Below are 23,641 nucleotides of genomic sequence, written 5' to 3'. Positions count from 1 at the left end.
GACTCTGTGTGACCCCATAGACGGCAGCCCACCAGGTTCCCCCGTCCCTGGGATTCTCCAGGCAAGAACACTCACTAGCACTTTTTAAAAGAGATAGTATCAAGTTCCTCTGACACATAATGTTATTGTATGTCTTTGTGCTTTTTGTTCCTGTTGTTCTCTGAAACCAGCTTAGCCTCCATCTGACTGGTTAATTTCAACCTTTCCTTGAAGACTATTTTAACTCAGATGAAACCGCTTATCGGAAGGCTCCCATGATGCCTCTAGGCTGCCATGACCCTCCAGTGTCTCAGTTCATAAATGGCCTATGGATTCTTTTGTCTGACTGCGTTGAGAATATTTATGTGTCCATTTGCTTCAGTAGACTAAGTTCATCAAGGTCTGAATCTGTGACTTTTCATACTTCCCAACGCTTTGTACAGAATTTGTTGTTTAGTCGCTGTCATGTCTGACTCTTTCTGACCCTGTGGACTGTAGCCCGCCAGATTCCTCTATCCATGGGATTTTCCAGGTAAGAATATTGGAGTGGATTGCCATTTCCTTCTCCAGGGAATCTTCCTGACCCCAGGATCTAATCTGCATCTCTTGCTTAGCAGGCAGATTCTTTACCACTGAGCCACATGCGAAGCCCTTAGTAGAGGATAGACACTCAGTAAACACTTATCAACCTGAAATATCTGAAATGTATGAATGAGGACTTGTGAAAATCCTAAAATTCATTGAAGATAATCTGGGTCTAGCATTGGTAAAATGTGACTGGAATGTGATTCTTTCTTAGAATGCTTACATCTGATCAACTATATTCAGTTCAGTTCAGTTTAGTTGCTCAGTTCATGTCCGACTCTTTGTGACCCCATGAATTGCAGCATGCCAGGCCTCCCTGTCCATCACCAACTCCAGGAGTTCACTCAAACTCATGTCCATCAAGTCAGTGACACCATCCAGCCTTCTCATCCTCTGTCTTCCCCTTCTCCTCCTGTCCCAAATCCCTCCCAACATCAGAGTCTTTTCCAATGAGTCAACTCTTTGCATGAGGTGGCCAAAGTATTGGAGTTTCAGCCTCAGCATCAGTCCTTCCAATGAACACCCAGGACTGATCTCCTTTAGAATGGACTGGTTGGATCTCCTTGCAGTCCAAGGGACTCTCAAGAGTCTTCTCCAACACCACAGTTCAAAAGTATCAATTCTTTGGCACTCAGCTTTCTTCACAGTCCAACTCTCACATCCATACATGACTACCAGAAAAACCATAGCCTTGACTAGACGGACTTTTGTTGGTAATGTCTCTGCTTTTTAATATGCTATCTAGGTTGGTCATAACTTTTCTTCCAAGGAATAAGCATCTTTTAATTTCATGGCTGCAATCACCATCTGCAGAGATTTTTGAGCCCCCAAAAATAAAGTCTGACACTGTTTCCACTGTTTCCCCATCTATTTCCCATGAAGTGATGGGACCAGATGCCATGATCTTAGTTTTCTGAATGTTGAGCTTTAAGCCAACTTTTTCACTCTCCTCTTTCACTTTCATCAAGAGGCTTTTTAGTTCCTCTTCACTTCTGCCATAAGGGTGGTGTCATCTGCATATCTGAGGTTATTGATATTTCTCCTGGCAATCTTGATTCCAGCTTGTGCTTCTTCCAGCCTAGCGTTTCTCATGATGTACTCTGCATAGAAGTTAAATAAGCAGGGTGACAATATACAGCCTTGACATACTCCTTTTCCTATTTGGAACCAGTCTGTTGTTCCATGTCCAGTTCTAACTATTGCTTCCTGACCTGCATATTGTATATTGTATTACTGAGTAGGAAACATGTGTTAATAGGAAAGGGGTACTCTGTTCAGCACTGTATGAGAGAAACCTGCCAACAATAATTTCTCAAAAATGTAAATTATTATTATCATCACCATCATCTCCTCTGGGATCTTATTCTAGTATTAGTTCTCTTAAGGGCTTCCCTTGTGGCTCATCTGGTAAAGAATCTGCCTGCAATGTGGGAGACCTGGGTTCGATCCCTGGGTTGGAAAGATCCCCTGGAAAAGGGAAAGGCTACCCACTCCAGTATTCTGGCCTGGAGAATTCCATGGACTGTACAGTCCATTGGGTTGAAAAGGGTCAGACACGACTGAGCGACTTTCACTTCACTTCACTTCACCTTCTCTTAAATTTCCAGTCTCTTCTCCTTTACTATTCCTTTTCTGCTTGCCTTAAAAATTTGCGCAAATCTTTCACATGCTTAAAAACATTTCTTCAAACCTTGTGATCCCTTCTATCATCTTTCTTCGCCCATTTTTCTCCCATCATTTCATCACTCCTCTGCAATCTTGTTTTTGCTCCTTCCACTATGATGAAATTGCATTGGCTCAGTAGCGTTACCAGTGACCCCCAGAATGAACACTCGGTTGATATGCTCGCAGTTGACTTTTCCATAATGCTAGACATTGCTAATGTTGGGCATTGATCCCACCCTCCTTCCTATAATCCTCAGCTCCCTTGACATCATGCCATCATGATTCTCTACCCCTGGGACTACTCTCAATCAGACATTATGTCATGACCCCATCTTGTTCTCTCTCTCTTTTTTAAAATTTTATTAATTTACTTATTTGGCTGCATCAGCTCTTAGTTGCAGCATATGGGATCCAGTTCCCTGACCAGACTGACCCTGGGTCCCCTGCATTGGGAGCATCCAGTCTTAGTCACTGACTACCAGGGAGGTCCCCATGTTGTTCTCTTGAATGCTGGTATTCCCCAAGTTCTGTCTTTCTTGGTTTTACAATCTCGTTTACACCAGTGGATTTCATTCTTTGCTACTCATCATAACGACCCATACCCTTTCAGAAAATAAGGATACCTGAGAAAAAGGAACATTTGTGAACTATAGATGAGAATATAAATTGTGCGGTCACTATGGAAAACAGTATGAAGTTTCCTCAAAAAAGTTAAAAATAGGACTACCATATGATCCAGCAATTCTGCTTCTGGGTATATATTCAAAGGGAATGAAAAAGAATCTCAAAGAAATATCTGCACTCCCATGTTCCTTGAAGTATTATTCACAATAAACAAGATATGGAAATAACCAAATTATCAATAGATGAATGGATAAAGAAGATGTGTTTTATATATATATATGTATATATATATATATCCAATATTATTCAGCCATGAGAAAGAAATCCTACCATTTGTGACAATATGGATGAACTTTGAGAGCCTTATACTAAGTGAAAGAAGTCAGACAGAGAAAAATGAATACCGTATGATACCACTTATGTGCATGTTTGTGCTAACTTGCTTCAGTCATATCCGACTCTTGTGACTCCATGGACTGTAACTCACCAGGCTCCTCTATCCATGGGATTCTCCAGGCAAGAATACTAGAGTGCCTTCCCATGGCCTCCCTCCAGGGAATCTTTCCCACCCAGGGATCACACCTGTACCTCCTGTGAGTGCTGCATCGCAGGCGATTCCTTAGCACTGAGCCACCCGGGAAGCCATGATACCACTTACATGTGGAATCAAAGAGAGGACAACGCATAGAAGCAGAGAGTAGAATGGTGGTTCCCAGGGGCTAGGAGTGCAGGAACAGGGAAGATATTGCCCACTGGGTACAGACTTCCAGTTATAAGTTCCGGGAATCCAATACACAGCATGGTGATTAATGTTTTATAGTACTGTATTACATACACCAGAGAAACCTGGAATATACTACTGTATTATATACTTGAAAGTTGCTAAGAGAGCAGATCTTATAGTTCTCACCACAAAAAAGATGGTAATTATCTGATATGACTGGTCATAAAGGTGTTAGCTAACAGCGTGGTGGTAACCATTTTGCAATATATAAGTGTAAAAAATGAACATATTGTACACCTTAAACTTACACAAGAAGTCAATTATATCTCAACAAAGCTGGAGGGAGAAAGCAGGAGTATTTCAGGGAAAATGAACCCACTGAACAAAACAGAGAAACGTAAAGTAGGAAATTCAGAATGTGGGGCAAAGTAGGTAAGAGCCTTCCAGAATAACTCTATGTTGGATCACAGCAGAAAATCAAGCTGGAAAGCAGTGTGGGATCAGCAGTGTGGGATCAGGCAGGAACATGAGCTAAGTGTCCCCATTGTTAATCCATGTTAGCCTCTTGCTTAAATTAGTAGTATGACTTGAAAAGTTGTGTTTTCTCAATTTGCACTTTGCACTTTGCAATTTGCACTTTCCCTCTTCTAGACTCCATATTGTCATGAATTATAAATTAAATGGGACAATTTAACAAATTAATTTCAACAAAATAAGGATTTTATACTCCTGATTAGATGCTCCTGAGAACCAGGGTTATCTTTTTTCAATACCTAATATGATGTCATATGTAACCAGAACTCAATCAGTATTTATCACCTGATGAATAAATGAATGAAGGACCAAAATCACTCTAATTTGAACACATAGAAGAAAGACTAGTCAAAATTATGGAATATTATCAAAGAATACCAAAAGTGTCATAAATTTGGGCGACTTATTTAGAAGAATTACACATGAAATGTTTTCTGGCACTTTTGAGTGCCAGCATGTCCAGTCGCTTCAGTCATGTCTGACTCTTTGTGACCCCATAGACTGTAGCCCACCAGGCTTCTCAGTCCATGGGATTCTCCAGGAAAGAACACTGGAGTAGGTTGCCACGCCCTCCTCCAGAGGATCTTCCCAACCCAGGGACTGAACCCATGTCTCCTGCATTGCAGGTGGATTCTTTACCACTGAGTCACCGGGGAAGCCCTTATGGTACTTTTAATCGGCTTTAAAAGACTGGTTTTTATATGTTGATTAAGTATTCTTTGTTTTTCTCCTTTTTTTATACTGATTTTTTTTTTTTTGGTACGACCAAGCATCATGTGGGATCATGATGCCAAGGGGCATCATAGATCCCCCACCAAGGATCGAACCCATGCCTCCTGCATTGAAAGCACAGTCCTAACCACTGGGCCACCAGGAAAGTCCCACTTTCTCTTTTTAAATTTTTATCCTGTTAATTTAGTTAGTAAACTTTCCCCCTACTTCCACTCCTCATAGTACAAAAGCAAATCTGGGCCAGCTGGGGATGAGCCATCATGAATCATAATTAGTCTTTCTAAAGTAGATTTATTATGAAAGTAGGATTGAATGACTGATTTGTCCCTTTGCGATCACTAATCCCTAGCCTCTTAATTTTACCTTTCAGTAGTTATTACAGAAAGAAATAAAATTTTCACATGGGTATTTTACTGTTGTTGGTTTTTGTTTTTTTGGTTTTTTTTGGTCTTAGTCACTAAAGAGTAACTTTTCTGGGAAAACATTTTGGGAGGTCCCTGGTAGTCTACTGGTTAGGACTTGGCACTTTAACTGCCGTGGCCCTGGGTTCAGTCCTTGGTAAGGGAACTAAGATCTTGCAAGCCTCAGAGCATGGCTTAAAAAAAAAAAAAAGGAAAAAAATTGTATTTTTCATCTCTTTTCCTTTCATGTGTGTTCCATTTAGACCAGGAAATTGACATTTCAGCCCAGAAGACTTAGGCCAGATGTTAGTTCACTGGCTGAAACATGGATTTCCTGCCCCAATAGGTGACCTCTGAAAGCAAAATAGGCTTTTTCTTAATGGATGGACTGTCCAAATGACCTCATTTCTAGAACAAGGGGCCTTTGTTGTGTCTCTTTGCAATTGGAATCAACATCATCTGAGTTTTGAGAACATTCATTAGATAAAGAGAAGCTAGAACCTAGTTGTTTCATTTGTAAGGCATAGGAAAAATTTATGCCTAGGCAATCCATTTATTTGTTCCTTTAAAAATATTTGTGTTCCTTGAGAGGGAAATGGTGCTAAAATCTAGTGCCTGCTTACCCATATTAATATTTCTCTTAGATTTCAATCCTCATCCCAGCCAGCACTCACCACAGGAACAGAGCGTGTAACGTGCTTCCCAAGACAGGGAATCGTTTCACTAAACTTGACCAAAGCACTATTTAAAGAAATAGCCATGACACCAGTGTCCTGTCACTTAACCTTCTATCTCTATATGTGAGAAGCTCATTGAGACATTCTCATGGCGCCACCTCTTCTGATGAGCTCTTCACCAAGTTCATTTATTTTTATCTTCAATTGTATAAGGCAGCTCAGAAAAAAAGCTGAGATAACTGGGCCTTTGTGTATGCATGTGCGCGCATGCGTGTGTGCCTCTGAGTGTGTCACAGGAAATGCAGTTTGAAAGAAAGTACCCAGAAGAGGAAAATGGCTTTGAATGACTGAGGAGAGACTGAAAAAACTTGCTATACATGGAAAGGAAGGGAGTTAGACTGTGTGAGAAGGAAGCTATGCTTCTGAGATTCTAAAATGATAGAATTTTACAGCTAAAGGGAAAGTTAAGACATTTTCTCTCTCTCTCTCTTTGTCCCGTCCTTCTTTCCTTTCTCTATTTCTTTAGAAACAAGAATACGAGTTTCACTTTAAAACAGCCAACATATAACATTTTAGAAGTATAAAAACCTCATTCCTTGTAATCCAGAGTACCGGCTCCTCCATGAAAGAACAGAAGAAAGCCAATCTGTATACAGTTACCATCAGGCTGGGCAATGCATTTAAGACTCATGGTTCTTCCTCAAGTAATTTATATAGTAGATATGTGACTCTTTAAAAAAAAAAAAAAGGAGTAGTAAAAAAGGATAATCACACTTTCCTTTGTTTTAATGAGTCAGTGCATACTTTTTCTAGAATGCTATACTCGGCTCAACACCCCCCTCCTTTGTTAATAGTCATATGCAAATGTCATTAATTATAAATTAATATTTATTGTTGTTCAACCAGAGTATTCTGGATAATACATCAATTCTGGATAAGATTTATAATAGTTTTCTGTGGTTTCTGGGATTGATTTTGTGAGTGAGAATCTTTTGTTCTATGTCTATAACATTGCACTTCAAAGAAGCAAGGCCATAGTCTTAATTGGAGCCTTTGAAAGTAATGGGGAATAAAAAAATATTTTTCATGACCACGTTTAAGCAATAGAGACAGCCAAGTAGGCTTTGGGTAAAGTTTATAAAATACACAAGACTGATGAAGCAATTTGTTTGGTGGATGATACTTCCCAGCTGTGCTTTTTAAGACTTTCCTTGCATAATTTGGAAATATTTAACATAGTCTCTGGTCCCTTATTAACACATTCCTTTTTTTTTTTTTTTTTTCCTTACACTCTCATAAGTTAAAAGATAAATAGCAGGGAGTATGATTCTCCAGACCATTCGCTCTCCATGCTTCCTTTTTTTCTGCTTTTCAGTGTCAGGTAGCTCTCAGAGAATTTCACAGCTCTCCACAGGAGATACTGCTCCCGTGTTAATTCAGAAGTTGTTTTATGGTGAGTTGAAGTCTTTGGATTCTTTGCCTTAAACATTGTGAATTCAGTGTTGGAAGGGCTTCACTGGTAGCTCAGATGGTAAAGAATTTGCCTGCAATGCAGGAGACCCAGGTTTGATACTTGGGTCGGGACGATCCCCTGGAGAAGGGAATGGCTACCCATTCCAGTATTCTTGCCTGGAGAATTCCATGGACAGAAGAGCCTGGTGGGCTACAGTCTGTGCGATCGATCACAAAGAGTCAGACATGACTGAGCCACTAACATGCACACACCAGAACCAGCCCACTCAGAGTCTTTTTCTTCTTGTCTATAATATGTATTACTGAATAGTTCAGAATCCTCATGTTTCAGAATTACGAATGGGTTTACAAATCATCTTGTCTGACCCAACTATGCAAAATGAAATATCGGTCACAGTGTCTATCTGGAGGAATAATTCCCAGGCAAAACCTTGGTGTTTACAGAGCATCAACACAGAGGAAAACCTAACTGGCTAGGCTGGTAACCTTTCTTATCAGAGTGGGAGAAGAGATTTCAGAGAAAAGTATTTAGAGCTCTGAATCATCATTTTGTTTATTTACCTTCTCTCCACAGCCTATTTGGGCTGTCTTCACTTGGTTTTAATTTTTCTTTTTAGTTTGCTCTTAGTTCTTTTCTCCATCTCTCTTACCAAATACACCAAGATGAAGACTTTTAAACAGGTAATGCTTTAGCAGGGATTTGGCTCACTTTTAAGGTAGTTGTGGAAAAAATGTGTTTGCGATTGTCAAGCGGAAAAATGTTTTCGAATTTCAGTGTTTCCTTGAAGTTAGTCCCCCCACCCCGGAGGCATTGTGGAATGCCCAGCGTTGGAGTGCCAGAGAGCGTTGCTGACTGTAGGCAAAAAGTAAATGAGCTTATCTATTTTCATAGATCAATTTCAGAAGGCAGTATGGTAAAAAAATAAATTAGACTATTTATAATCTTTTGGATTTAACATCTGCTTAATCTCACTTTTTTTTTTTTTTCTGTAGAAAATGTGTTACCTTTAAAAAGTAACAAGTATTTGGGGACTTCCCTGGCAGTCCAATGGTTAAGACTCCATGCTTCCATTGCAGAGGCCATGGGTTCAATCCACAGTAGGGAACTAAGATCCTGCATGCCTTGTAGCATGGCTGAAAAGTTAAAAAATAAAAATAAAAAAAAATTAATAACAATGAAATAAAAAATAACAAGGTTTGAATGAAGCTGTGCTATTCTTATGGATAATACAGTTTATTCCAATAAATACATTTAACATTTTATTGTCTGTCCTTAAATGTCTCTGAGTATCTGATTTGGGGAACTCCATTCACATATCTCATGATGGTTTCTTTTACCAACTAATTTTAAAAGCCATCCACTGGTTTAGTTTTTCAATAGATTATATTTTAAAATTTTACCTTCCCTTGGCAATGTGTTCCTTTCCTTATTCTGACAGTCCCAAGTTCCTAGCGGCTCTCAAATTTGTGTAGATATCACAATCACCTGGGGGAGCTTGTTAAACTGCAGATCACTGTGTCTGACTCTGTAGACTTGGGGGCTGGGGCCTAGAAATTTACATTTCCAACAAATTAGGCTATGCCAATACTTTTCTTCTTGAGTCCACACTTTGAGAAGCACTGATCCAAATAAAGTAGTCTAAAAGATGGAGCTAGTATGAACTAAGGTGGTAGTAGAGACAGAGAGAAGTGGATGAACTCGGCATATATTTAGGAAGTAGGGTCCACAGGGCTTGTTCATGGTTAGAAGGGAGTGATGGTGAGGTGGGAAGGAATCAGTCATGTCTCTGAGGTTGGTAGCTTGAACCAGTGGATGGATGTAATGGGATGCGAGCAGGGTGGGATGGACGGATTGTAGTGAGAAGTCACAAATTCTATTTAAAGTTTAAATAAACTATTTTAAAAATGTCAATCACAGTGCTTGAGATAAAGTTGATTTTCAATAAATAACATTGGTACTGCTGTTATTGCTATTTTTACTTTCAAAATTGAATAGTCCTTATCACTCCACTCTGCCTTCCCAGACCTTTTACTCAGCAGCCACACTCCAGGGCTAGGAATTCTTTTTTGCATGTACTAGAAAACTTAGCACTTTTATAATGTGATCCAACAGACAGGTATGGACAAGGACATTTTATAGATATAAACCTCATGGTATGAGTGGGTAGGTGGAGGGCAAAAGGAGGGAAAAGGGAGAAAAAGTTCTAATTCATAGAGTTACTACCTGCACATTCACATACAACCTCATAGCTGCTGTATTAAATAGCTGAATTCTCCCACTTTACAAATGAGATAAATAACTTGCCCAATATCTTATAGAAACCTGGGTGAAATTCAAACTCAACTCTGTCCTGAATCCATTATATTTGTGCTGCTGCCAAACTCTACCTTCACTGCCAGGCATCATGTCCTAGGGCTTCCCTGGTGGCCCAGTGGTTAGGAACCTGCCTGCCATTGCAGGGAACATGGGTTTGATCTCTGATCCGAGAAGATCCCACACTCTGCAGGGCAACTAAGGCCATATGTCGAAACTGTTGAAGCCGATGCACCTAGAGCCTGTGCTCTGCAACAAGAGAAGCCACTGCAATGAGAAGCCTAAGCACAGCAACAAGAGAGGAGCCCCCGCTTGCCACAAATAGAGAAAGCCTGCATGCAGCAGTGGAGACCCAGCACAGCCAATAAATAAAAATAAATAAAATTTTTAAAAGTTGCTAGTTGAGGATCCAAATAAAAATCATGAAAAAAAAAAAAAGATGTCCTAAATAGGCTGCAGGCAACACCTTGTAACTTCTAGACTACTGGCTTTTAAATTTGTAATCCTGCCACATAGTCAGAACCACTTTTTCACAAAGCAGTCCAGTATGTGCATTTATATGTGTATGTGTGTATGTATGGACTTCTGTGCTCCATGCATTGTGCAGCTGTATGACTGAGATTTGGGCTTCCCAAGTGGCTCAGTGGTAAAGAATCCTTCTGACAATGCAGGAGACTCAGCTTTGATCCCTGGCTTGGGAAGTTCACCTGGAGAAGGAAATGGCAATGTTCTTGCCTGAAAAATCCCATGGACAGAGATACCTGGCAAGCTACAGTCCATAGGGTTGCAAAAGAGTCAGATACCACTTAGCGACTAAACAACGACTGAGGCTAATTTTCCAAGAAATAACACTTATTGGGATAGGTGTATTTCCAGTATTTACTTTCATTCAATGCATTCTAATAGTTCATTGCAATAAACATTTATCAGAACACAGAGAACTGATTTCAGTCCACTTTTGGGTCTCTACTAGATATCTAAAAAATCTTGTTCTAGGTCCCTTTCTGTCCTTGGAATTCACTTACCAGTGTTGTAACAATTCCAGTGAGTTGGTTGAGGGAGAGCCTTGATGGAAAGACAAAAGGATTCCTATGTGTTCAGTGCAGTCACTCAGTTGTGTCCAACTCTTTGCGACCCCATGGACTGCAGCACGCCAGACTTCCCTGTCCACCAGTAACTCCCGGAACCTGCTCAAACTCATGTCCATCGAGTCAGTGGATACTTTCCATATCACATCTTTAATGGCAAATCTACACTTGCCCACCTTACAGAGCTTTGTGGGAATCAAATACATTACAGTGTAGATGAAAGAATTTTTAAAAGTACTGAAGTCATCTGACTTTGAGTCTGCTCCATTTGTTCACTTGGAGTGATCATTCAAGTTCTCCAGAGCCTATTTCTTCATCTTCAATATGAGGGATTTGATCCAGGTCATCTTAAAGGCCCTTTTCCACCCTCATGGGGGGTATAATTCTATTATAAAAAGCTCTTTGTGAATGGTACCCTAGGGGACTCTGAAATAATATGATCATGATAATGATGTTGCTGATTATTCTTTATATTTTGTTAAAAAGCCCTTGAAGGAATTTTTTGGGAAGAATTGGCCGTGGAGAAAAGGCTCAATTTGGGAGAAGTAATCAGAATCATTTTGAGTAGAAGCTTCATGAAGTTGATCCGTGAAAAGGTTCAGCTTCATTTTTCGAATGTCAAAAAAATTGTGTTCTATAAGAAGAAAAATGACTGCTCAGAATTTCATATTTATGTACAGACAGCAAAATTACAGGTACCAACATTCCTCCTCAAATGTATTATTTATTTCCCTATCCATTTATTAGGCAGCACCAGGAAAAGGACCTCAAATATCTAGGGTAGCTTGATTCTCTGATTGCCAAAATGATGGCTAAGATTTAATTATATTGAGATGTGTTTCTGTTGTTGCTAAATAATACCTATCTTTAGATGACCCTGAAATGTAATATCACCTCTGAGGAGGTAGGTGGCAATTAGTGTGGCCTTGCTTCATCTAGGATGGGGAAATAGAAATGCAGAAAAGTTCACTGCTTTGCCCTCAGGTCCTCTGATGAGTCAGGAAGAAAGACTCATGCTTGGCACTGGAGACTCATGCTCCCACCATCCTTCTTGTTTGGCTTCATGCTCAGTCCCTTGCCATAATGTGTTTATGCAGCCCCAGTAGAAGCAGCACTGTCCTTTGTATTTTCTTGGATTGAGTAAGATGTTGTTGTTGTTTAGTTGCTAAGTCATGTCTGACTCTGTGACCACATGGACTGTAGCCCACCAGGCTCCTCTGTTTATGGAATTTCCCAGGCAAGAATACTGGAGCGGGTAGTCATTTCCTGCACCAGGACATCTTCCCGACCCAGGGATCGAACCCCAGTCTCCTGCATTGGCAGGTGGATTCTTAACCAGGGAAGCCACCAGGGAAGCCCATTGAGTAAGGTACCACATGGCTAGTACACTGAAATTCTTAAATATACGTAAAATCAATTCAACGGTTATTTTACCTTTTTTCATCATTTACTTATTTTCATGTCTTTATAGAGGTGATGATGATGATGATAATTTTAAAAAGCCCAGCACTGCTTTAATGAATTTATTTGGATTCCCAGAATTTTAGAACACACACCTGGCACCAGGATCAACCCAGGAAAGCAGTAGGCCTGGTCACACTGACTCTGCACCCAGCACTCCACTTCAGCACAATGCCTTCTGACTATCAAGGGAGAGCTTTCTCATTCCTTTTCTTTCCTTTCAAAAATATTGTCATTGGGGATTATGCTTATAAATTTAATTACCTTTGTAAAAGTTTTTTTTTTTTTTTTCCTTCCAATTTTGAACTTTCCTCTAAGGGCTCTTCATTTATTGGATTTTGGTAATTAATGCTTGAGGGAAGGGATTTCAAGGACTTGCTCTTTTGCCTCTTCTTTTATGTGGACCCAGAAGGCAGAAAAAAAAAAAAAAAAAAAACACCAGGGAGGTGCCCCAGGGAGGACTCTGTCCGAGGGGCATCTCACTTGGGTTTTTGAAGCACTCCTTTAACAGAGCAGCCCTTTAACAGAGAGGCGGTTCCTCGTGGTTGCTGAACTGCTTTACAAAGTGATCAATCACCCAATCCAGTGTGGATCGTCATCTCCCAGGGAAAGTTGAGTGGTTTTTAAGGAAATAATCACAAAAGGAGAAACACCTCTATAGGGCTATTTCCCTCATAAAATAAATCCGTCATGGATTTTGTCCTTAGAAAAACACACACGGGGCCCCAAGTGTGCTGGCTTACTGGTTACAACCATAGCACTTCCTTTTGAAAATCCGCCTCCCCACTCGCCCACCCCACGCCGGTCCTTACATTAAAGAAACCATTAAAACCCAGGGCATTTCCCCTAAAGCGCTGAAACCCCTAGCAATGCAGAGCATTGCCGGCATCCGGGAACCAAAATGTCCCCACTCGTAATAAACATCATAAACACGAGCCAAACAATGGCTCGTGCCCAAGCTTTCACACTTGTTTTTCCAAGTCTCGGCTGCCAGAGGCAGAGAGTTGTAATTCCTGAGGTCGCTTGACTTCGGGAGGGGCGAGGTGTGCGTTGTGACACTCACTGTTTGGGAACTCTTGGGTAGGACTCGCTTAAAGATTAACTTTCTCGAGTTTCTGGGACCAAGACTGTGTCGGTGAATGGCGTGATTGGAAACTTGTGCAGGCGAGAGGCTGCAGGCGGCCGCTCTTTCAACAGGCGATTTGTTCTCCTGTCTGTGGCTCATTTCCATGCAAAGAGCCTGACATCAGAGCACCTTTTGTTGCTAAACGCTTTCTTTAGCGTCGAGGGGAGAGAGTCATGTGGAGCTGGAAGAGCTCATTTTGAAGAGAGGGGGCCAGGGAGTTCCCTCCAAGTTCCCGAGGCAGCTCGGTCACCCGGCAGGGCCCTGCCCAGACATTCTGGAAGCACTGAGTCGCGTGCCCAGTTAGTCGGTCCCGGCCGCAGGAAGAGACGCCTTTGCAGCGGCGTGCATCGCTGCTGGGGCCGCCAGAGTTCCCCGCGGGTAAACTCAGTGGTGCGAACTTTGCCTCCTGCTGCCCCGCCGCCGAGCCGAGCCCGAGCTGGGAAAGTTCCCGGACTTGTCAGTCGCGCGGCCCGCAGCCACCTAGAGCCGAGGAGCGGCCGCTTGCCCCGGGGGGCCCCCGCCGGGTCGGAGCCCGGGGCCGCGGGGGATGCGGCGCGGGGGCGCGGCTCGGTGGTGACGCGGCGGGCGGGGACCGGCTCCCGGGGCCGGGCGCGCGCGGCTGCGGGGCCAGGGTGCCCCGGGGACCCGGCCATGGAGCAAGACGCGGGAGCCGCCGGCGCGGCGCTCGAGCCGGAGCCCGAGCCCGCTTCGGAGCCCGAGGTGGGCGCGGGCATGTCCGAGGCGTTCTCCCGGCTCTGGACCGACGTGATGGGCATCCTGGTGAGTTACCTGGAGGCGCGAGGAGGGCGGGTCGTGGGTGCCCCCGGAGCAGGGCAGCCTCTGGGGGACCTCGCGTTCCTGGGCGCTCGCTGACTCGGCCAGCCCACCCCTTGGGGGTCGTCCTTCTCCGGCTCTAATTCTTAAGGGGTTAAATCCACAAGGTTTAGGATTTCAAAAACCTAATTAAAAAATAACCAGCCACAGATCAGATCAAAGATAGACGTTTTAAACAATCGGTGTGGTGTTGCACAGTGTAATCTGGGACACCTGCTGAGAAGTTGGTGTGGAAAAAGACAGAGGAAGAGTCTTTCAAAGACTGGATGTAAACAAACCGTGTTTGGCTGCTGTGGATTTGGGAAGAGGCTGATTTTACTGATGTTTATTTGTTGTCTGAACAGGAGAGGAAAACAATTACCTCCTTGCTCAGAACCACAACAAGTTAACTAACATACTCTGCAGTTTTCAATTTGTAGAATTACAGGATATTTGTTATGTGTTTGGGGCTAAAAACAATAGGGCTTATTCTGCTAAATCTGTATTGTCATGTATTTTGAAATGTCCAGTAACTAAACCCGCCCCTGGATTTGGCATAATTTCTGAAAAATAGTTTTTAGGCATGGAAGATGAAGCTTTAACTTGTTCGGGGTTCAGCGCCTTGAGGAATTAGTAGATTTGCTTTGATGGAGCTGTAAAGAGGCAGGTAGACTGGAATCAGATGTGTGGTAGGTCAGGCACCTTACTCCACACATAAAGTAAGCCTGGCATCTTATTCCACATCTAAAAAGTCAACTTCAATGTAAAGATTTGGAATTGGCTGTTGTGGAAGCCAATTGGAAGAGGCTCTGTATTTACTTGGAGATTTTTTTTTTTTTTTATAATAGAAGGAGGTGTAGTTTGTTGAAAGAAGCTCTTTGGGAATGATGAAACCATTTTTACCACAGTGATTCAGCTCTTGGGTTTTGTAGTGAGTGAGCCTGGATTCAGATCCCAGTCCTCCTATTGACTGACTACATCATCTTGGCCAAGGTACCCAACTGCACTCATCTATTTCATCACCTGAAAAGTGAAGCAAAGAAGATCTGCTTCTTGGATTTTCTGAGATTTAGCTAAGTTGATATATAGCTAGTGCTCAGCATACTAGTATTAATAGAAGGGGGCGGCAGAGGTGAGTGAGCAAACTCAGGGAAATAGCGAAGGACACGGAAGCCTGGCATGCTGCAGTCCATGGGGTCGCAAAGAGCTGGATACACTGAGCAACTGAGCAACAATAAGTAATGGCTATTTTTTTTCTTGCAAATAATCTTGTGGCCCATCTTTCCAGAGATCCTAAAAGTCCCAGTTATTCCATCTTTAGGTGTCCTTTGGTTTTAATGATTATTCTTATGCCGAGAGCCAGGGAAGGTTGGTCAAAGATTTCTACCTGCTCTTCTCACTCTCTGATATTTTATTTTACTTATTTTTTGGAAGCAGATTTGTTCAGGGAAATACACACTCCATAGACAGAGTGTGGGCCGTCTCACAAGGGCGCTCCAATATTTTAAAAATATATATTGAGAAACACTTCAAGTTATGCTATTTGCATTTTCTGAACATTACTGATGAATACGGGCCTTCAGTGAAATTCCAGAAAACTCAATGAACATATATAAAAGTTGGGGTGATAGACTGTATTTTAAGTTCATCCAGCAGAAGCTTATCTTGCTCTTTCTTGCTTAGGTCTCACTCTAAATTTTCAGTCACTGAGAAAATTGGTTTGCATCTCTTAGTAGGGTGTGGGCTGGGGAGGGAAGGCTTGGAGGGGCTCACTTATATTGAAGTGTGGGCTCAGGGTCGTTTGGGGGTGGGGGTGGCATGTAGCACTTTCTGAAGAGTGACTCTCCCTTCCCTGGCAGATTCCAGCACTGTTGGATCAGTCGTAGCAGAGTGTTCTTTGGCTGAGTTAGAAGACGGGGTGGGGCTCAAAAAGCCCAAACCTGTTATTCAAAAGGCCGATGCAGGAGAAAAGAAAATATGTGCTTCTTACAGAGCTAATATTTAGTTCGGTGTGAGGCTGAAAGACGGTAACAGTTGTCCTAAACAGGTAGTGTTCACTCCTGCTTTCCCATCTTTTATAAGATCTTCTTTTCCTTTAAATCTTGGGCATCAAGATTGTTCCTTAGGCAAAAGGCAGACGCAGAGGACATAGCTTACCTCTCCTCTGTACGGGCCTATGAGAAGTCACTAGGGGAAAAGGATCTTGATTCTGTGTGGAGGATGCTATCATCCAAGTGTTTATTAGAAACTATCTTTGGAAAAATATATCATGACACAAAACTGACGTCAGACTTTGTTCTTACAGAGATAAAAGACACTATTTTCTTCATTTTGTATTTAAAATATGGGATTTTACAATCATCTCTCAGCCTAGATGGACGAAGTGACTTGGGCGTTGAATACCTTGTTAGAGGCAAAATCAAGCTGGACCCCAGGTTTCTGACCTCCACCAGTCAGGAGCATTTTGCCATGATGCTCCATAGTTAACTGTCCCAAATCAACCTAGTAGAAATGTGATTACATCTGGTATTGTAGGCAAAGGTGATTTGGAAGTTTGTGGACCTGTGGTAAAGAATCCGCCTGCCAATGCAGGAGACTCAAGTTCTATCCCTGGGTCCGGAAGACCCCTGGAGAAGGAAATGGAAACCCACTCGAGTATTATTGCCTGGGAAATACCATGGACAGAGGGGCCTGGCAGGCTACAGTCCTTGGGGTCGCTATAGAGTTGGACACGACTTAGTGACTAAACAACAGCAACAAATTTGGAAGATTCTTTTACCTGATAGCTCAGTTGGTAAAGAATCTGCCTGCAATGCAGGAGATCCCTGCATCCCTGTGTTCAATTCCTGGGTCGGGAAGATTCCCTGGAGAAGGGATAGGCTACCCACTCCAGTATTTATGGGCTTCCCTTGTGGCTCAGCTGGTGAAGAATCCACCTGCAATGTGGGAGACCTGGGTTCGATCCCTGGGTTGAGAAGATCTGGAGAAAGGAAAGGCTACTCCCTGCAGTATTCTGGCCTGGAGAATCTCAAAGTCAGACAGGACTTAGGGACTTTCACTTTTTTATTAGAGAACTTCAAAGGGGAGTAAGAGGTAGAAGGGGAATTATACATCCAAGCATCATACTTGGCAGATTTCAGGCACAGTTGCTACTTTTATTTTTTAGATTCTTCTTAGTGTAAAAATATGAACTTCAAAGCCTATTAGAGTTTTTAATTGAATGAGCACAGCTCCCCTTTCCCGAAGGGGCAGTATAACAAGGAACACTCACCATCTGTCTCCCGTTCCCTTCCTCCCCACCCCCCAGCCTGGACCCCCCAGCCCCGAACCCCGACCACCGCCCCCCCGCTCCCCCCCGCCCCGACCCCCGGTAGATTTTGTTGGTTCTGACCCAGAGGAGGGTGTTACCCCAGAGGCATTGATCTTAGTAAATACAGGGTGGTTGTTTGAGTTCATTAGGGCACATTTTGCATTCAAATTAATTCAGTCCTGCACAGTTCAGCACCAACTAGTTGCTTTTAGATAGCTGTTAACAAAACGCTTATTTAGAGAAGTAACAGTATAATTTATGGCATGAAAATGAGTGTACTGGCATGAATAAAATGCTAACAAGTGAATATATAATAGAGAACCCCTACTTACTATGGATTGTGCAGGCCTAGAGGGCATGGTCCGTATTTTACTCAATTTTCTACTTCCAGGGCTTGGGACTTACTGACTGGCTGCTGAGAGCATGATTTTGTTGAGTGAAAAAGGAAAAGAGCATGTACTCTTAAATGCAGGAGCCACTTCAAAATACAATTCTGTACACTCATGCCCTGGCTTATAATGGGGTGCCTTTATGAAGAATAAATTTTCTTTATGCTGAATCTAGACTTGGACAGTTCCGCTGTGCAAACTCAAATCCTGGCACTTCCACTGAAAGCGTATCGGCAAATTGGGAAATATTTGTAAACCCTGAGCAATTAAACCGTGGTCTTCTAGTCAGATACTCTGTTCTGTTCTCTAACTCGGCAACGTATGGTCTGCGTGGGTTTTCAAAACCTGACACCTTTCAGGATGACATTCTTAGACTTCTGTTGAGATGTACAGAACCAGTTAGAATCCTCTGGGGGGTTACTTTTATTTTTACTCTCTTGTTGTTATTCAGTTGCTCAGTAATGTCCGACGCTTTGAGACCCCATGGACTGCAGCACACCATTTTTCCCTGTCCTTCACTACCTCCCCGGGTTTGCTCAGACTCAGGACCATTGCGTTGACGACTCCATCTAACCATCTCATCCTCTGTCCCCCTGGTTACAGACAAAACATTCCATTTTCTTTTTTGGGGTGGGGGAGCCTAGGTTTTTTTTTTTTTTTTTTTAAGAGTAGGAATTGTTGAGGTTATTAGAAGAGGTGGATCATATTTTCAGCCCCAAGTATCCATTTGGTAAATTGTGATGGTTCATCAAGTTCTCCAATTGGAAGAAGCAGGCATTTAAGACTTCTTTGCTGGGAAGGGAGAGGAAGGGAGTTAGTGAGTAACTATTGTTTGCTAGATCCTGCAAGATGCACCTCCCCCAAACCTTACATTTCCCTGCTCTGTTGCTACAATTTACACCCATTTCCTAGCAATGCTTAGAAAATATCCATTGTGTAGACAAACTCTACACAGATGACCTTCCCCTCTTCTAGTTCCTATGCAGGCTACAGAAAAGTGTAGTAGGTTTATTTAAGTTAATAAACATAATGAATAAACTCTTTAGGTTATCTGCTAGGTTTATTGTACCTTGCTGTTTACTAAAGTCTTCTTCCTTTAAAAGACTCTCCTTCAGGCTGTATTTAAGTGTGGGGGAGGGAAGAGGCCTGTGAGATCCCTAGGGGGCTTTTAAAATGCAAACGCCTTTGTACCGACCAGTGTGTAATTTACATATTGTTGGGTGGCGTCTTACTGTAAGCCCTTTAGCTAATGACTTAATTTTAGGTGTTGGAATCTGAGCGTCAGCCCTAGTGTCAAGTATTCTGACTTCATCTTGATTTTATGTTCCTGTTAGGCAGCGGAAAGCCTATGGCTTTTACATAAGTAGAGAAATTGCAGGGTGATGTATCAGGAGGCACTGACTAAAGAGACCCTGGACATGAGCCCTCAACTCCTTCATTTAGATAGGAATGGGAGGGCTTGGGGCAGCAGAGTAGGGGCCAGAGCTCAGACCTCTCAATTTTCAATTATCTGCCAAAGACAGAGTTAAGCCTTATAATTCTGGCTGGGGCCCTTGATTTGCTATCAAAAAAGACCCCTGGGGACTTCCCTAGTGGTCCAGTGGCTAAGACTCTGAACTCCCAATGCAGGGGACCCAGGTTCCATCCCCATGTCACAACTGAGAGTTTGGGTGTGGCAACTAAGACCCAGCACAGCCAAATAAATAAATAAAATGATAATTTTTTTAAAAAAGAGGCCCCTGCACTAAAGTCACAGTGCATATTCCTCGTCTTCCAGCATCTTGCTTTCATGCTTTCTTTGCCGCTCTCTACCTTGAAACATTTTCTCCCTTCCACCTGGCTTGTTCTGCATCCTTTTCACCATCCTTGACTCCAGCTTCTGACCAGAGAATGTCACCTTGTTGGGAGAGGGACTGAATCCCAGTGGTGGGCGGGGCCCTTCCTGTACTTACTTGGTCTTCTCTTTGCGACCACTGAGCAGTGTTGTCCCCATTTTACAGTGGAGTTAAATGTGCACATCCTGAATCACACAGATAGTGAACAGGGGAGCTGCGGTTTGAATCCCCTGTTACTTCCTGGAAATTAACTCACAGTTGCAGTTTTATAGTTCATTCTTTCACATCTCTATTGGAACACTTATTGAGTATTGGAAGAAAACCGATGACAAAACTAGACAGCCTCTTCAAAAGCAGAGACATCACTTTGGCAACAAAGGTCCATATAGTCAAGGGTATGGTTTTTCCAGCAGTCATGTACGGATGTGAGAGTTGTACCATAACAAAGGCTGAGTGCCAAAGAATTGATGCTTTTGAACTGTGGTGTTGGAGAAGACTCTTGAGAGTCCCTTGGATTGCAAGGAGATCAAACCTGTCAATCCTAAAGGAAATCAGTCCTGAATATTCATTAGAAGGACTGATGCTGAAGCTGAAGCTCCAGTCCTTTGGCCACCTGATGCAAAGAGCCAACTATTTAGAAAAGACCCTGATTCTGGGAAAGATTAAAGGCAGGAGGAGAAGGGGACGACGGAGGATGAGATGGTTGGATGGCATCACCGACTCGATGGACATGAGTCTGAGCAAGCTCTGGGAGTTGGTGATGGACAGGGAAGCCTGGCGTGCTGCAGTCCATGGGGTCTCAGAGAGTTGGACATGACTTAGTGACTGAACAACTGCAAATGGACTGTCAATCTTTCTGCTTACGTTTTTAAGCTAAGTACTAACTGCGCATACCCCTGGCTTCCAGAAGGACAAACAGCATCCACCGCCCCTTCCTTAAATACCTAGTCGTGTGGTGCAGTGTGTAGAGTGCTCCAAGGAGGCTGGAGTACAGGGTGGGGGGTGGGGGGGTGGTCAGCCACGGTGCTGTGCAGGCAGGTCAGTCCCAGAGATGCCTTCCACCTTGGGTCCTGGCAGTGAGTAGGTTTCCCTTGAGAGGTGTTCCCCAGTGAGGGCTAAGGAGGAAAGAAGGGAGGAAGGGCCTTCTGGAGAGAGCTGAGGGGAAAAGAGACGGGAGAGTACAGCACACGGAGGTGGGTACTGGGTAGTGAGAGCTGAGGTAGCTGGCATCGTTCTGTAGGCTCCAATGAGAAGTCATTGCAGAATTTTAAACAGACAGGTGACATGATCACTTTCTAGAAATGTGACTTTTGTGGGTGATGAGTTGGTGATGAATTTGGAAGAAGACTAGTGGTCTAGGCAAGAGAAGATGAGAGGTTAAACGTTTGTGAAATGTACGAGTTTATCTATCATCTGGCTTCTATTCATCTCAATATTTTCCTCTGTAAGTAGTCAAGGATTGCTCCTGGTAACTTACTTTTGATAAATTCTCTTCAGCTCAAGAGTAGGCTGGGTTAATGCAAGAGATTTTTGGAGATGTTGTAGTGCTGTGACTTTTTCATTCTAAAGAAAAATTGTCTATCTTGACACATCTATGTGAACACATATCTGCTTACCTGTCTTTGCCCGGGAGTGAATGATTTGTTTCCTTAAAAAGGAGATTTATTATTTATAACTACACACACAATGCTATAACCAAAGTATCTTTAATTCCATCTTTTAAAAGCTAATTCTAGAGGACAGTGAAATAGAGGGAAATGCTCAGTTTGGCATGTCATGTGTATATGCTCAGTCCTGTCTGACTCTTTGCGGCCCCATGGACTTGTAGCCCGCCAGGCTCCTCTGTCCATGGGATTTTTCAGGTAAGAAGTAGGTTGCCATTTCCTTCTCCAGGAGATCTTCCCTACCCAGAGCTTGAACCTGAGTCTCTTGCATTGGCAAGTGGATTCTTTACCACTGAAACACTTGGGTCGAAGAATACTTCATGCTTCACACTTAACCATCATAATCCCGCTATGTTATATGATGAGTTTACCCATGGTTTACACACATTCTTTTCTTAGGGTAGAAATAAAATTGATTTCAAAATAATGAATTTAGATGTGTAGAGGCTAAAGCTCTAAGAATTAACTGTACCTTTTAATACCAGTGTAAGACTATAAGCAGTAAACCTTCAGACTAATTTTGAGATAAAATGTATTTTTATGATGACTTGGAATTGTTGTTTCTCAAATAAACATATACTAATTTGTTAATTAAGTTAATTTGGTCAGGACACCTGGAATGTGTGGGTCTGCTGGTCGTTAGCTTTGCTCCTAGCCAGCTGCCTAGTGTTCCACCTTTTGTTTCATAAGATGTTTCACTGGATAGCATTAATTCTTTATGTGTTGAGATGCTTCCTGGAGATAACTTAGCTGGTATTTTTTCTTGCTTGTCAAGTCCTGTAATAGAGAATCCGGCACGGAGGCTGGAGACTCAGGCATTGGAGTATCTTAGAGACACACAACACAAGAGCTTGATAATGAGATAGTTCTTCCTCTCTGGATCCCATATTCTTTCTTTTCTGAAGGGACTTCCTCTTGTCTTGCAACTTTCTAAGCTGATTGGTGAAAACATGGATATGTTTGCGTTTATAATGATTGCTCTGTAGAGTTTAGTTATGTGTGTCCATAGAGATACTTGGCAGCTCTCCTTGGTGTCTGTGATGCAGATTTGGGTTCATGGTTGGTTCTGTTGCTTCATCCACTGCTTGTTTGGTTTTACAGCAAGTAGTGAATGAGGAAGGTCCAATGTGTCCACACATCACTCTGTGCCTGTTATGGTATGAAGGCTTCATTTTCTGTCCTGGTATGAAGAATTGAAAGTGGAATTAAAAGTGAAAGAAAAATAATGCCTATAATTGTAATCTTAACTAAAAGTATTATTGAAGGGCAGAAGAAAAACGTTTTTTTTTTTTAGTTTAGTATGTATCCTTAATCTTGGTTACTTTCAAAATTTGTCCTAATTTTGTGGACTTGATGACTTTTGCCTAAGACTTCTTATCAACCAACACATTTTTTTCACACTCGAGGTAAAAATGTTTTTATGCTTTTTTGGGCACTCTTAAAAATTGAGTGTTGCAATATTATTTGTTATTAAGAAGAAAGGTATATTCTAGTTTAAGAATAAGTATCTTTGCTATAGGCTTACATTCATTTTCAGAGGATTTAAAGGACTCTTTATAACTTTCAAGGATTTAAAGTTATCTTTATAAGATAACTGCTACTTGGCCTTTTGGCTAAAATGGAGTCTTGTAGTTGTAGTATGAGGGCTTCCCAGGCGGCACCGTGGTAAAGAATCTCCTGCTAATGCAGGCAATGCAGGAGACACAGTTTCAATTCCTGGATCAGAAAGATACCCTGGAGTAGGAAATGGCAGCCCACTCCAGAATTTTTGCCTGAAGAATTTCACGGATCGAGGAGCCTTGTGGGCTACAGTCCACCTGGTCGCAAAGAGTTGGACATGACTGAGCACAGACATAAGATAAAACATTAACAATTTTACAAGTGTCCTTGTTTGAAAATATGCAGGGTTAAAATTTTTTTTTTTAAACAAAACAGCAGTGAGATACCCCTGCACACCTTTAACAATGGCCAAAATCTGGAACACTGACCACATCAAATGCTGAAGAAGAGGAGGAACAACTGGAACTCTTGTTCATTGCTGATGAGAATGAAAAATGGTACAGCCACTTTGGAAGACCATTTGGTGGTTTCTTACAAAACTAAGCCTTATTCTTACCATCCAGTCCAGCAATTGCACTCCTTGGTGTTTGCCCAAAGAAAGTGAAAACTTAGGTCCTCCACACAAAAAACTGCATACATCTATTTATAGCAACTTTATTCATAATTGCGCAAACCTGGAACCAACCA

General features: G+C 42.3%; 1 protein-coding gene across 2 annotated transcripts in view; it reads left to right on the top strand.

Moving 5' to 3' along the window:
* The window catches only part of SASH1 (SAM and SH3 domain containing 1), a 259,869-nt gene that overhangs the window by 55,075 nt on the left and 181,153 nt on the right, over positions 1-23,641 (top strand). The window contains exon 1 of one of the 2 annotated variants that reach the window (XM_006080289.4): positions 13,366-14,163. The exons of the other annotated variant lie outside the window; for it this stretch is intronic. Coding sequence (XP_006080351.2) covers positions 14,035-14,163 — 129 coding nt within the window. The 5' untranslated portion in view covers positions 13,366-14,034. Of the gene's footprint in view, positions 1-13,365; positions 14,164-23,641 lie in introns of those variants that run through there. 2 annotated transcript variants of the gene reach the window in all.

This window comes from Bubalus bubalis, chromosome 10 (assembly GCF_019923935.1).
Source record: "Bubalus bubalis isolate 160015118507 breed Murrah chromosome 10, NDDB_SH_1, whole genome shotgun sequence".
In the NCBI taxonomy this organism is placed as follows: Eukaryota; Metazoa; Chordata; class Mammalia; order Artiodactyla; family Bovidae; genus Bubalus; species Bubalus bubalis.
This window is presented reverse-complemented; position numbering and strand designations above follow the sequence as displayed.